Consider the following 14,849-nt stretch of genomic DNA (forward strand, 5'->3'; position numbering starts at 1 on the left):
AATTGACTCATGCTGCACTTTAAGTCCCTTTAAAATGGGATTTTCAGTTACTTCCCTGTTTGCATTGATGAATTATTCTAAATGCTTTTCACTATCAAAAGTGTGCCCATTTTATACTTTTAATTTTTCATATATTGCTTTGAAACAGTTGATACTGTTATTCACTGTCAGTGGCACTGTTAAATAATTTAAATGTTTTGTACAATAAATTTTTTTCTTTAGAAATCAATGTGGACTGAACATAAGTCACCTGATGGAAGGACTTACTACTACAATACTGAAACAAAACAGTCTACTTGGGAGAAACCAGATGATCTGAAAACACCTGCTGAGGTAAAAGTTTGAGGGCTGGAAATCAGGGATTATTAAGTAGATTGGGTCTTTTTTTTCCCCCTTATCTTTTCTTTTTTCTTTTTTAGGATGTCATGGGTATTTGACTATCCAAATAGTACTGCTTATATCACAAAAGCCATACAAAGGAGAATTAATAAACACACCAATCAGTAAAAACACAATACTCATTCCCTTCTTTGAACAGACCAATTTTATTTACTGATTTATCTCTTCCTCAGGAACCTTTGTGGGGTGACATTAATTTAAGAAGGGTGATTTAAAGAACAGATTGGAAGGGGAAAAAGGCTCTCTATGTGACTGCCCTGTATTTTTTAAATTCATATTTCAAATTGTTTTCCTCTTTATAGTAAACCTGGATGACTTCATGTGTCATATAAGTTCTTAAAATTTTCAAATGGGGTTGATTTAATGGAGATGAAATTAAATTACAAATACTTCCTTGTCTTAGAGTGAGACAATGTCTCTGGAAAATGCTCCCCCCCCAAAAAAAAAGTATGTACTTTTTATGTTGCAGATTTTATCATTCAAAATGCACGGATAAGGAAGTAAGATTGAAGGAATGAACTGAGTAAGCATTAATCCACATGGGGAACTCCAAAGCCCTAAGTGAAAATAGATCTGGCATTTCAAACTATATTTAAGGTTTTTCCTGATTGGTACTATGTCTCCTCCCCCCCCCCCCCCACTCCCCTTAAATTCAGGAATTTGAGGAGGTAAACGTATTTGCCAACCACCACACTAATATGTACCACAGTACTTTAGAAGGGGATGTTGGTAGATACTATAATTTTTTATTTATGCCAATATTGACATACTCAGTAATATTTATCAATTATATAATTGCCCAAGACATTCTGTATGGATTTTAGTTTTTAATAGCATTCTCATAACACCCTAACTGGTTTATATATTAGGTTTTAAGTATACCATACTAATATATTGTTTACTTATGGGTAATTCACATAGATTTGTAATAAATTATTATGAGACTGAAATCTAAGCGTGATTAAATCAGATTTTGCTTTTTCTCAAAGTTTATGTTTATACTTGTATTAGTTTTTGAAAAGTATTTGTGAAATATGGATGAATTTTTACCTTTGATGGGGTATAAATGGCAAGAGCACACATAGGATTTGAAATTCAGATAAACCTGGTTTTGAACCTTGCCTCTGCCCCTTAATAGATATATTAGATCTGACAAGTTACTTTCTCTAAGTAAATCTGGAATAATATAAGTGTTATAGTATTATTGTAATGATTAAGTAATGTATTCCAATCTTAATATCACTAGAGAGTATCTTGTAATTGGTAGCTTGTATACCATTACCTCACAAGCTTTCAAATTGTATAGCTTGGTAATATCTAGTGAAAACAGTAACATAAATGATGTGTGGTGCTAAATACATTACTGTTAACTGATGGTTTTTATTTCCCTCTAGCAACTTTTATCTAAATGCCCCTGGAAAGAGTACAAATCTGACTCTGGAAAGCCATACTATTATAATTCTCAAACAAAAGAATCCCGTTGGGCCAAACCTAAAGAACTTGAGGATCTTGAAGGTAAAACAGAAAAAAATCTTAATGTTAATTTTTTTACATATATATGTCATTCACACTGAAACAGTCCTTCATAAATAGAATTATTCAAACAAAGGCCTTATTTTTTAAAATTATATGATTAGAATGTTTAAAATGGTGTAACAGTTTTATGGGCTCTTATTTTCTTGTTGCTCTAGATCTCAGTTCTATAGATTTTAAATAGATTTTTATTTGATTTGATTCCACTGAAACTAGGATACCAGAATACCATTGTTGCTGGAAGTCTTATTACAAAATCAAACCTGCATGGTGAGCGCTTTGATAATTCATTTTCTGTCATTTAACATTTTTAGAGTATGTCACTAATGTTCACTAACCGTGATCCAATTAATCTGCAGTGAGAAGTCTCTAATTCAAAGAATTCCTTTAATTTAAGGGTTATATTATAAATGAGCTTGTAGCTTTTAAAGTTGTACTTTGGTGTTTTTTGTTTTTTGTTTTTTGTTTTTTTTTTTAAGTTACGTATCACTGGAAAATTGAACAAGGACATTATGTACAATATTTCTAAATATAGCTATGGATATTAGTGCATACCTAGAATATGGGACTTAGCAGAGATCCTTATCAGACTATATAATTAATGCAGATTTTATATAGTAACAACATTGCAAAATAGCCCTCATGCTCGTTATGGAAGAATTAAGGTAAGCGAAATATCATGCCTCACTTAAAAAGGGAGGATTTTTTTTTTTTTAATATCCTCAGCCGTTCAGCATACTGCTTGAAATCTAGAAATACATAATACAAAACACAGGACTTGCACTTCTAACAGAATCTGGTGTCAAACTATAGTAGGGTAAAAGCAACAGAGTGTAGGAGAATGGGGCTAATAAAGTAGACTGCAATGTGAAATGACATCTGACAGAAAAAAGAATAAAAAATTCTTGAAGGTACTGTGGTATTAAGTCTGTTTACCCTATGTCACCTCATTAACTTAGGTATCATTTGTATCTGAAAAATAAGTTAATTTATATTAATGGTAACCCCTTTGGTATGTTTTGTCAGCCATCCTAAACAGATTTTCAGAAATGATTTAGTTTTTAAAATATTTTCAAAGTTAAGCTTATATTATCACTTAAATGGAGCACCTCATTCCCTAATGATGCTGAATAAGGTATATTTTTACCCCTACAGAAAAATTTACCTAAATCTCTGTACTAGCATTGGCTAATTAATAACATTGTAGATAGGTAGATCCCCAGTTTATTGATGTAAGAAATATCAAGCTCATTTCTGATATAACCCTATTACATATAGTTGGTGTGCATAACTATCTATCTACTTGTCAATGCTAGTATATATGTGCTAGAATTTTATAACATGAATTTGATTCTGTTTTGAATTTAATATCCTTTAAAAAAATAACAAATAGTTTTATTTCTGGGAAAAATACTATTTTAGTCCAGAATTATGTAGATACTTTCAGGAAGTTTTTTCAGTAGCCTGCAATCTTTGGGAAAGCAGCAGCGTGGGGGGAAGCTTTCCTAAAAACTGCTATTTAAATTTGTGTTCATTCTTTAATTGCTGCCCTGGAACTTCAGAACAAGTGCTTGCTCAGTAAAAGTTGTGATTTTGGGGGGAGGGTTTTTTGGGGGGGGGGTGGTAAATTATATCTTATGAAATGTTTTTAAAAGTCTTTAAAGTTTATTTTCAGTGATCATATTTAAAAACTGTAGTATATAACTTTCCTGTTTTCTCTTTAATAGCAATGATCAAAGCTGAAGAAAGCAGGTAAGCTGTTTTAGATATCAATATGTATTTAGAAATTAGATACTTTATGATCTTGCTTTAACTGTATAAATAGTATTAACATACTAGGCCTTACGGTTTTGGTATCTTTGGAGGATTTGAGGGTGGGAATAGGGATATTTATTCAAGGTACGCAAGTGATACTTTACTAGATAGTAATTATTTTAATTTGGACTGCATCATTTATGAATTAAGATTGTGTTATAGAAAAGCCCATAATTTTCTATAAGTTAATTTGGGAATGGAAGAAGTATTCTATCTATATATCTCTTCCTTTATTCAGATTTTTCTTTTAATGGATGAAATGAGTAAAATTTTACAGATCTTATAGAAATTTATGATACATGTCAAGTTTTATGGCATGACACAATCTGATAGGCATTTAAATGAAAATAATTATTAGACTTTAGGAAATGGAGGGTGTGTTTTGTTAATATAAAACTTTGTGGGTTTTATTTTTTAATTTTTTAAAGATTTTATTTATTTATTGTCAGAGAGAGGGGAAGGGAGGAAAAGAGGGAGAGAAGCATCAGTGTGTGTTTGCCTCTTGCAGGCCCCCTACTTAGGGCCTGGCCTGCAACCCAGGCATGTGCCCTGGCAGGGAATTCAACCAGCAACCCTTTGGTTTGCAGGCCAGCACTCAATCCACTGAGCCACACTAGTCAGGACCGGGTGTTGCGCCTGAGTGCCTGTCCTACTTTGATTTAATTCATGAATGTTTGCTGAATTATATCAGAGTAGTTAAGTTTTATTTCATGGTATTAGTTTTTTTTTAATGGCTTAACATTTGGTAGCATTGCTTTTTTTCCATTTTAAGAGTTTCTCTTCTTCATATGATTGTATAATACTTAAAAACTAGCTTTATTTGGCTTTATGATTGTTAGTAATGAAATAACCATTTTCTCTTTTTTAAATATATAGTAAGCAAGAAGAGTGCACCACAGCATCAACAGCCCCAGTTCCTACAACAGAAATTCCGACCACGATGAGCACCATGGCTGCTGCAGAGGCAGCAGCTGCTGTTGTTGCAGCTGCTGCTGCCGCTGCTGCTGCCGCTGCTGCCGCCAATGCCAGTGCCTCCAGCTCTGCTTCTAATACTGTCGGTGGAACTGTTCCAGTTGTTCCTGAGCCTGAAGTTACTTCAATTGTTGCTACTGTTGTAGATAATGAAAACACAGTAACAATTTCAACTGAAGAACAAGCACAACTTACTAGTACCCCTGCTATTCAGGATCAAAGTGTTGAAGTGTCCAGTAATGCTGGAGAAGATACGTCTAAGGAAACTGTAGCTGAGTAAGTTTAGTAGTTTGTCTTCTGCAACACATCTGCAATACAGATAAGAAAATGAATATTATAAAAAAAGAAAAAATGTCAGTGACTATTATATTAATTTTTTGAGAAAATATTTGGGGTGGCAAACACACAGTACAGTTTACACGATTACATGTTATAGAACTGCACTCCTGAAATCTGTTTAATTTTGTTAACCAGTGTCACCTCACTAAATTCAATAAAAGGGAAAAAAAGAATCCTAGCATAAGCCTTAAGATAATCATTTTTGAGGCTGAATTTTGTTGGGGTCGTGCTGTCAAATTCTGGCAAAACTCATCCATAGAAATTTTAGGAAGCCAGGCTTCCTGAGACACAAATTTAAAGGGATGCAGAAAACCTTAGTATATCATATTGTATAGTATATCATATTGTATATCATTTAGTATATCAAGATATATCATATTGTTGTGCTGCCTTTTAAAACAATCAGTGCAAAAATTCCATGATTAAGAAAATATCAAGACATTAAATGAAGATCAGTATTACTGATTTTCTTTTGCCTCAGTCTCAAATATAACAGCTTACTAGCACAGCACTGCAAATAAGTTTTCTATAGTTTGATATTGAAGAAACAAGCAAAAATTAATAGGCTAATATAAATATAACACAAGGCAAAAGTTTGCAAGTACTTGCATACCTAAGATCTAGTAATATTTCATACAGTGATGCTTTTATACAGCTATAAAAAGTAACCTTGAACTGTGCTTATCTTACTTAAGCATATTGCTTTCCTCTCCTTCTGTAAAGCTTTTGGTTTTCTTAGGTACCTTTCTCAAAGTGAAAATAGCTCTATAACTCTCTTAATGTTAAGTTTTAAAAAAATACATGGCATATTTGAAGGCATAAAAGTAATTTCTTTATATTTTATTTATATCCTGCCCTTATTCTATGTGTTTAAAATATGTACATATATATAAGACACCTTTCACATGTTGACTAATGGCATATTATTTAATAGCATACATAAATAAGTTTTAAGTGCTCTTCTACTCATAGACATTTAGGCTTGTTAGAATAATACTTTTAATCTTTTTATACTTACTATATGCTTCCACCATAATTTGTTTTTCATAATTTTAACAATTATTTCCTGCTTTTTTTTCTTTCAAATATTTAGAGTGGGAATATATTTTTTGTTAATATGTTCTCCATTATCTTTCCCTAAGCATTCTACCTAGTTTTTTTTTTTTTTCTGAACTTTTCTGTTTTTATATAAGAAAAAATATACAACTTTTCATAAAAACCCCCAAACTGTCAGAGTAAAATACCTCTGGGTTTTGTAGATCCTAAAGTTTGTTACAGCAACTCACATTGCACTGTGGCCACATGCAGTCAGTCATAAACAACGTGTAAACTTCATGGCTGTGTTGTAATCAAGTTGTATTTACAGAAATGGGCCACAGGCTGGATTTGGCCCATGGGGTCAGCATTTGCCTACCCTGATTTAGATTGATCTCTTTCTTTTTTGATATTTATCCATACTTGCCCAAATTCTCAGTTGTTATGGCACTAAACTGAAAGGCACTAAGTGTTTTGTAATATTTAAAAGTATTAAGTTGTGAACTAGTGGAACCAGTGTTTTAGTGTAATTAAATTTTTATTTTGGTCTTTTTGCAGGGCCTTAATAACTGAATGTTTCAGAAAAGAATATATTTATTTCTTTATGTTTGGGTAAATGGGAATCATATAGGAGAATTTAATCTAACATTGTCGGATTTTAGCTCAACATCAAATAGTTAAATTTTTCTAAGTGAAACAAATGTTTATTTAAATTATAAATAACATGTTTAAATTTCTCCCTAGTTTTACTCCCAAAAAAGAAGAGGAAGAAAGCCAACCAGCAAAAAAAACATATACTTGGAATACAAAGGAGGAGGCAAAGCAAGCATTTAAAGAATTATTGAAAGAAAAGGTATTTATATTACAAATTTTTATAAGACATAAAATATTTAATAAATGAAGTTACTCTTCATTGCAATCAGTACTGTGATGTCTTTAATGAAAATGTTAATTTCATAAACTGTTGTAACTGAAAGTGAAGTAAATTTTTCCTTTTTTTTAAGAATATTTTTTCTGAAGCTGACTTTAACAAAAAATACCAATTGTGTGCGAAAGTATAAAATATATTTGACCTTTGTATTTAATGTAAGACTTTTTAATTTATAAAACATGTTTATCTTTTAATCAGTAGTCTTAAAAAGTATTCATGATCTGTTTATATTTCAGTTTAAGTTTTCTTTTTAGTCTATAGGTATATTGTTACCCAGATAAGCCTTGCTTCAATAAGAAATTATTTTTTTAGACCTTTTTTTAAACTGCAAAGGAAAATGTTTGATGTTTTCAGTGAGTATTATACTTTGTTTCCTGTTGTATGACTTTAAATATATTTGTGTTAAGTTTTAATTTTTCATTAAATGGTTTTCAGCGGGTACCATCTAATGCTTCATGGGAGCAAGCTATGAAAATGATCATAAACGATCCACGATACAGGTAATTGACTTTTTTACATTTACTTTTTACTTTGAATATAGCAAGCCTAGTAAATTCAGAATTGTATAAAAACATAACTTTCTACTCCAGTTGTCTTGTTATTTTAGATACTGAGAATAGAATTGTTCTGTCTGATAGGAACCAGAAGAGGTTGTGTCATACAGTTTGAGCATTCTGCCCTGCTACAGATAAAATTAAAATTATTTTGAAAGTAGAAATTATTTTCTGTAATCATTTCTTACCTTTAATGTCTACTTAAATTTTCTTGTGAATAAAATCAGTTATATTATTTTTCAAAGCATCAATATTTGATCGGCTTCCCTTCATTTACTCTTATGTGGCATTTTTCTCTTTAGTGCTTTAGCAAAGTTGAGTGAAAAAAAGCAGGCGTTTAATGCCTATAAAGTTCAGACAGAGAAAGAAGAAAAAGAAGAAGCAAGATCAAAGTACAAAGAAGCTAAGGAATCTTTTCAGCGTTTTCTTGAAAATCATGAGAAGATGACATCCACAACCAGATACAAGTAAGGTTTTTAGTGATGCATTATATATGTTTACTGAGCTGTTTCTGTGAGCTTTTTGCCAAGTGTGCAGTAACTGTTCCAAATTTGGTAGATGCTCATTAAATAAAACTAGATGACTATAAACATAGCAGTTTTATTAGGTACATGATAAATCAGTAGTTAAATGTGGAATTTAACTTATAGACTCACTGAGTTATTAGGGACTAGAGCTATTCTGTACTTAACTATAAGAATCGACATTTTTGGTATTTGTGATGGAAATAGTCTATTTTCATTAAACATAGCATTTTGAAAATTTGTATTTACATAGCATTCCTGATTTTACAGTGCTTTATTGTTTAAAACTGTGGGTAATTCAATGTTAACATATATAGTAAGTTATCGAGTTCATTTGCTGTGTGTGCTTCCTTAGTTTTGTCAGTCTTCCAGTAGAGCCTTAGTGAAAAACTTCATTTCTTTAAAGATTCCTGTTTTATGTGTTAGCTGAATTTCTGACAACTTTTTGAAGTCTATAATGTAGTTCCATGGGCAGTTTGATAGTCTCTGTAGCTACTCTAAGAATTAGAGATAGTTTTGACTATAAAACATCGCGCAATTAGAATCAATCCCTGTAGCCTAAAGAAAAATGGAGGCCTAAGCTATTTTGTTCTTGTTCTTAATTATTCAAAAGTTTTCCTGAATAATACAGTCATGGATTTAGAATGGAAAAGAGTGTTCATTTGGTGGTTTTAAATTTTCTGCAAAATTAAAATGGTTTAAGATTAATTTTTATTGTATAATATAGTGTAACATTTAATTATTTTAACACAGAAAAGCAGAGCAAATGTTTGGTGAGATGGAAGTCTGGAATGCAATATCAGAACGTGACCGTCTTGAAATCTATGAAGATGTTTTATTCTTTCTTTCAAAGAAAGAAAAGGTATAATTCACTCTTATTGATATTTATAGATAGAACAAGGTGTTTTCTTCATTCTGACTAGTAGTTATTTTATAACTACTAGTTATAACTGCTGCACCCCTGAAGTTATTTTATAACATATCTATTTTTGTTGGTTGTTTATCCAGTTTTTATGTTGCAGCAGATCTGTTTATTAGAAGTTAGGTTTTAAATTGGACAGCTCCTATAAGTACTGATGTGGACGTAGTAAGTACAGATTTATCTATTGCTTGAATTGTCATTAATTGGCTGTTCTGTGCCTGCTTTGAGAAATAAGATATTCAGTGTTTTTGCTAAGCATTGCTTTTGTTTATGATTCTTTTATAAGAAGGGCAATACTATATAATGGTTTCCACTAAAATGTACTTAAATGGTAGTATTTTAAAGTACCTCATAACTATTGATGCACTAAATTTTGTATTATCCAGTCTTCAAGAGACTTACAGAAATGTATTATTAATAGACATTTAATTTACCTGCAAGTGAAGATCTTAGCATTTATTCATTGTATGATTTGTTTGCAGTAACTTTAGTTTTTTAGACCATGACTATAGTGCATAGTTTCAGGAAGAGACATTTTGTTTTCCAGATTCTGGCTTAGAAGAGAGGTGAAAAAATTGAAGGTAGGTACCAAGCCAAGAAATTAGGCTAGAGCACTGGAAAGGTAAATAATGTTGGCATTCAAAGTAAATGGGTAACATTAGAAATTTGGTCATCAGTTAAAATATAAAGAAACCTTTACTAATTGCAGTTCAAATATTGCTTTGAACTTCAAAACATGTATTTATACTTTTGATTTAGGAACAAGCAAAACAGTTGCGAAAAAGAAATTGGGAAGCCTTAAAAAACATACTTGACAACATGGCTAATGTAACATACTCTACTACTTGGTCAGAAGCCCAGCAGTATCTCATGGATAATCCAACTTTTGCAGAAGATGAAGAATTACAGAGTAAGCATAATAATTAAATGGAGAAACAATTTTTAACAAGTTGTCAAACAGCAAGGGAATCGCACATTTTTTATGAGACAACTAAATTTTACACAGTTCATTCATTTCTGAAAAAGTGTTTCGTTTCTTTTTAAAAATTTTATTTAAGATGAGGGAAGGGAAGGAGAAAAAGAGGGGGAGAAACATCAATGTGTGGTTGCCTCTTGAGCACCCTTACTGGGACCTGACCCACAACCCAGGCATGTGTCCTGACTGGGAATCAAACCAACAACCCTTTGGTTTGCAGGCTGGTGCTCAATCTACTGAACCTCACCAGGAAGGGCTGAAAAAGTGTTTTGTTTCTAAATAGGATACTTCTTTCTAATTGTATTGTGATTTAGGACAAAAATATTTTCCCAGAAATGTGAAGTTAGCTTTATCAGATAATCCTTGAAATATGTTTATCATTGGTTAAACTCGAAATTGTGTGTGAGACTTGGTAAGAACCAAATTACCACATTTTATTCATGTGGTCATCTTGAGATAATGGCTTTAGAGATTTGCAAAATGCAAAAAAATATTACCATTATCTTCCATTAAGCTTCTCCAAATTCTCTCTTTTTTTACTATCTAGTTTTTTGTTTGTTTTTTTTTTTAATTGCACTTTTCTTGATTACCCCTCTGAATATCATGCTTCAGGAAGTTTGGGACAGGGCCTAGAACTTTACACTTTGCAAAGCTCCTTGGGTAATTCTGATACTGCTGACAAATTTTATCATCATAATTTATTTTCATTAGTTGTGTCATGTGCAGTGTCTTTGCTTCATTCCCAGGTGCAAGGTATCTTTTGGTGAGGGTTTTTTTGGAATTTTCCTTAAATTTTTCCCATTTAGATAATTGTGAGTCATACTTGAATTTAAATATAAGTATTTTGGAAAGGTGAGTTTGACATTTATAGGGAGTTAATACATATGATTAAATGACATTTTAATTTTTTTAACTGAAAAAACCTTTAGACATGGATAAAGAAGATGCATTAATTTGCTTTGAAGAACATATCCGGGCTTTAGAAAAGGAAGAAGAAGAAGAAAAACAAAAGAGTTTGCTGAGAGAACGGAGACGGCAGCGTAAAAATAGAGAATCTTTTCAGGTATTTAACATTTTCTTTTCTAGTTTAATTTTATAATATGGTTAATGAGCTTCAACAATGCTGTGAACAGTTTTAAAACACCTGATCCCAGATCACTAATGTAGATTTTGTGAAGTATTCATACACATTTAACTCTTAAGTTCTGCAATTAGTTACGACCCCACTGAGGAAGAGCAACCATTTTAGTCCAGGGCAATATAGAAAGACTGTAGCAGATTTGGTATTTAAGGAGCAGATTGGTAGATGAGGTTTTACTTGGGAAAGAGAAATGGGATGAGGGAAGGCTAAAGACAAAATATGTGTGATGCGTCATTAGTACTAGTTGGTTGTTAGGCTCTAGAGAATTTTGTAGGGAATGCTATGGTGTAGCTTGGAGGATGGGGCATAATTCTACAATGTTAATACATAAGAGTTGAAGCACATAATCTGTTACATGAGCTAATGTTTCTTTTTCACCTCCAACTACCACTTTTTATTCACTTAGTAATGGAGAGTGTCATGGACCAGTGAATTACAATGATAGCAATTAGCATTAATTGATTGTTTACTACTTATACATACTAAATATAAATCTCTTGATTTTTATAACAGTCTCGTATTATAAGAGTAGGTAATATTTTTGCTATGTCCACTTAGAAAAGGAAATGATCTGGGAGAGGGAAAGTGACTTGCTCAAATTCAGCTACTGAATAGTGGAGAACTGTTGAATCTACAGTCTTAATTACAGAGTCTCTACCATTAAACACTGTATTAGGATAAATGCTAAGTTACAATAGCTTGAACAAGTTTATTTCTTAAAATAAGTTAATTGGTTTCGGGTAAGGCACATTGCCATGCCCTAGGTCTAGTGGTCCTCAAAACTTAGTATCATGAGAATCATCTAGCAGGCTCTTCTAAAAACTCAGACCACCATCCATGCCCAAGATCACTAACCATCTTAAATATCACAGCTGTTGCCTCTTGCATACTCCCTACTGGGGGACCTGGCCCACAACCCAGACATGTGCCCTGACTGGGAATTGGAATGGTGACTCTGGTTCCCAGGCTGGCACTCATTCCGCGGAGATACGCCAGACAGGGCTCAAAGTACAAATTTTAAACTTTGTTACAGCTTTGAAACATTAACATCTGATATAATTGGAAATTACATTCATATGTCAGTTGTTGTTTTTTTTTTTTTAAGTATAGCTTCTTATTAGAAAACAAAACAAAACCCTTCATCCCATTAGAAATGGAAATGCAGCCCAGGCCAAACACTATTGGTCTCTGTGTTTTTCCTGTGGTGGTGCTGGCCGCTATGGTGGGGTGTCTACAAGCCTTCCTGGGTTTTCCAGGCCAGATTTTTACTTCCACTTGGTAAAGCAATGCAATATGACCTCAATTTCACATCCAAAGCCCTAGAAGTTAAATTTCCACTTTATAGGATGCCACTGCTTTTTAAAGCATTGATTACTAAATATATTATAAAGAATACTTCAGACAGTTATTATAAAAAATATTCCTCTTCACACATACATATACACATAACGCTAACAGCACTCACACCCCAAAATATCTTTACAGGAGTATTATCAGCCAGATAAGAAAAAAAATCTCAGTATTGGGTTTAGCCCTCCCTCAGGTGTACCAGACTGCTGAATCCGGATCTGAACTCGGCTGATGTGAGAAATCTGGGACAAGCTTTGTCTCTTTCCTTGCCATCACCACCACTCTGCCTTTCCATCCTTATAGAACTTGCCAAGTAAATGAAGAGAGCATTTCTTTTAAAATCTAGTGGTATAGAATTTCTACTCTTTAATACTCAGGCTGAGAATTGAGTCACATGGCCATAACTAGCTAAAAGAAAGCTAGAAAACCTAAATTTAATAAGCAGCCATGTGCTCAGGAAGAAGGGGAAAATGGACTTTTAGAAGGTTAGTTAATATTCTTCTGCAACCAGTGATTGAGCTTTAATGTCACTTTTTTTTAAATATATTTTATTGATTATGCTATTACAGTTGTCCCATTTTCACCCCTTCACTCCCCTCCACCCTGTATACCCTCTCCCACCCATAACGCCCCCTTTAGTCATGTCCATGTGTCATACTTATAAGTTCTTCAGCTTCTAGATTTCCCATATTATTCTTACCCTCCCCCTATCTATTTTCAACCTACAATCTATGCTACTTATTCTCTGTACCTTTTCCCCCTCTCTCCTCCTCCCACTCCCCTGTTGCTAACCCTCCATGTGATCTCCATTTCTGTGGTTCTGTTCCTGTTCTAGTTGTTTGCTTAGTTTCTTTTGGTTTTGCTTTAGGTGTAGTTGTTAATAATTGTGAGTTTCCTGTCCTTTTACTATACATGTTTTTTTTTAATCTTCTTAGATAAGTCCTTTTAACATTTCATAAAATAAGGGCTTGGTGATGATGAACTCATTTAACTTGACCTTACCTGAAAAGCACTTTATCTGTCCTTCCATTCTAAATGACAGCTTTGCTGGATAGAGTAATCTGGGATATAGGTCCTTGTCTTTCATGACTTGGAATACTTCTTTCCAGCCCCTTCTTGCCTGTAAGGTCTCTTTTGAGAAATCAGCTGACAGTCTGATGGGAACTCCTTTGTAGGTGACTGTCCCCTTATCTCTTGCTGCTTCTAGGATTCTCTCCTTCATTTTTACCTTGGCTAATGTAATTATGATGTGCCTTGGTGTGTTTCTTCTTGGGTCCAACTTCTTTGGGGCTCTCTGAGCTTCCCGGATTTCCTGGAAGTCTATTTCCTTTGCCAGACTAGGGAAGTTCTCCTTTATTATTTGTTCAAATATGTGCACAGTCTGTTGCTTTTCCTTTTCCCCTTCTGGTACCCTTATAATTCGGATGTTGGAATGTTTAAAGATGTCCTGGAGGTTCCTAAGCTTCTCCTCATTTTTTTGAATTCTTATTTCTTCATTCTTTCCTGTTTGTTTGTTTGTTTTTCCTTCCTTCTGGTCCACTCTATTGTTTCAAGTCTCAGTTTCCTTCCCATCCCTACTAGCTCTCTGTGCATCTTCCTTCATCTCTTTTATGGTAACCTGCATTTTCTCATCTAATTTGCACCCCAAATCAACCAGTTCTGTGAGCTTCCTGATCACCAGTGTTTTGAACTGTGCATCTGATAGATTGGCAATCTCTTGGTTACTCAAAAGGATGAGCCCTGGGGCATTGATCTGTTTTTCTGTTTGAGACATGTCGCTCCTGTTATGGTGAGGGGTGGAGCCTTAGGTGTTCACCGGGGCTGGGCACCCCAGTCACTAGATTGTGACGTTGTATGTGGGGGCGGGGGTGGGGGCTCCGTTCTCCTGGGATCTCAGTCCCTTCCCTGGGATCCTGGGTTGCGCGCTCTGCCCTGGTTCACAGTTGCACCCTCACTGGGTCCTCCAGCTGCCGCTTGTGTACTCAGGGTCCACCCACTGCGATCTTGTGCGCCCCAGGTGGCTTACGCGCTCCCAGTTGTCTTAGGCGCCCAATTCTCCCTGTTTTCCGTGCTCGCAACCCGCGCCCGACTGCTGCTCGTCTCCGCCCCTCCTACCGGTCTGGATGAACGGGTCTACTTCAACTTCCTGGCTGTCTGGTTTCCATTCAGATAAATTCTGTCAGTTCTGGGTGTTATTCTGCCTCTAAATTGTTGTTGTTCTAACCTTGGTTGTGCGTGGAGGTACAGTGCGTCCACCTATGCCTCCATCTTGCTGGAAGTCCCGAGCTTTAATGTCTCTTATTAAAGATGTTTTGCAGTAGTTTAAAATGAGACCCGTATGATAAAATAATAATATAA

At 34.0% G+C, this 14,849-nt stretch overlaps 1 protein-coding gene across 8 annotated transcripts in view; it reads left to right on the forward strand.

The window, feature by feature from the left end:
• The window catches only part of PRPF40A (pre-mRNA processing factor 40 homolog A), a 55,813-nt gene that overhangs the window by 30,249 nt on the left and 10,715 nt on the right, over nt 1–14,849 (forward strand). For 4 of the 8 annotated variants that reach the window (XM_028509867.2, XM_028509870.2, XM_028509871.2 and 1 more), the window contains exons 6-16: nt 223–333; nt 1,794–1,914; nt 2,149–2,202; nt 3,660–3,684; nt 4,624–4,995; nt 6,838–6,946; nt 7,460–7,524; nt 7,881–8,045; nt 8,856–8,964; nt 9,784–9,934; nt 10,930–11,063. In XM_028509867.2, the coding sequence (XP_028365668.1) occupies nt 223–333; nt 1,794–1,914; nt 2,149–2,202; nt 3,660–3,684; nt 4,624–4,995; nt 6,838–6,946; nt 7,460–7,524; nt 7,881–8,045; nt 8,856–8,964; nt 9,784–9,934; nt 10,930–11,063 (1,416 nt within the window). The remainder of the gene's footprint in view (nt 1–222; nt 334–1,793; nt 1,915–2,148; nt 2,203–3,659; nt 3,685–4,623; nt 4,996–6,837; nt 6,947–7,459; nt 7,525–7,880; nt 8,046–8,855; nt 8,965–9,783; nt 9,935–10,929; nt 11,064–14,849) is intronic. The other 4 variants (XM_028509868.2, XM_028509869.2, XM_028509872.2 and 1 more) reach the window with 1 other exon arrangement.

Source organism: Phyllostomus discolor, chromosome 4 (genome assembly GCF_004126475.2).
Source record: "Phyllostomus discolor isolate MPI-MPIP mPhyDis1 chromosome 4, mPhyDis1.pri.v3, whole genome shotgun sequence".
In the NCBI taxonomy this organism is placed as follows: Eukaryota; Metazoa; Chordata; class Mammalia; order Chiroptera; family Phyllostomidae; genus Phyllostomus; species Phyllostomus discolor.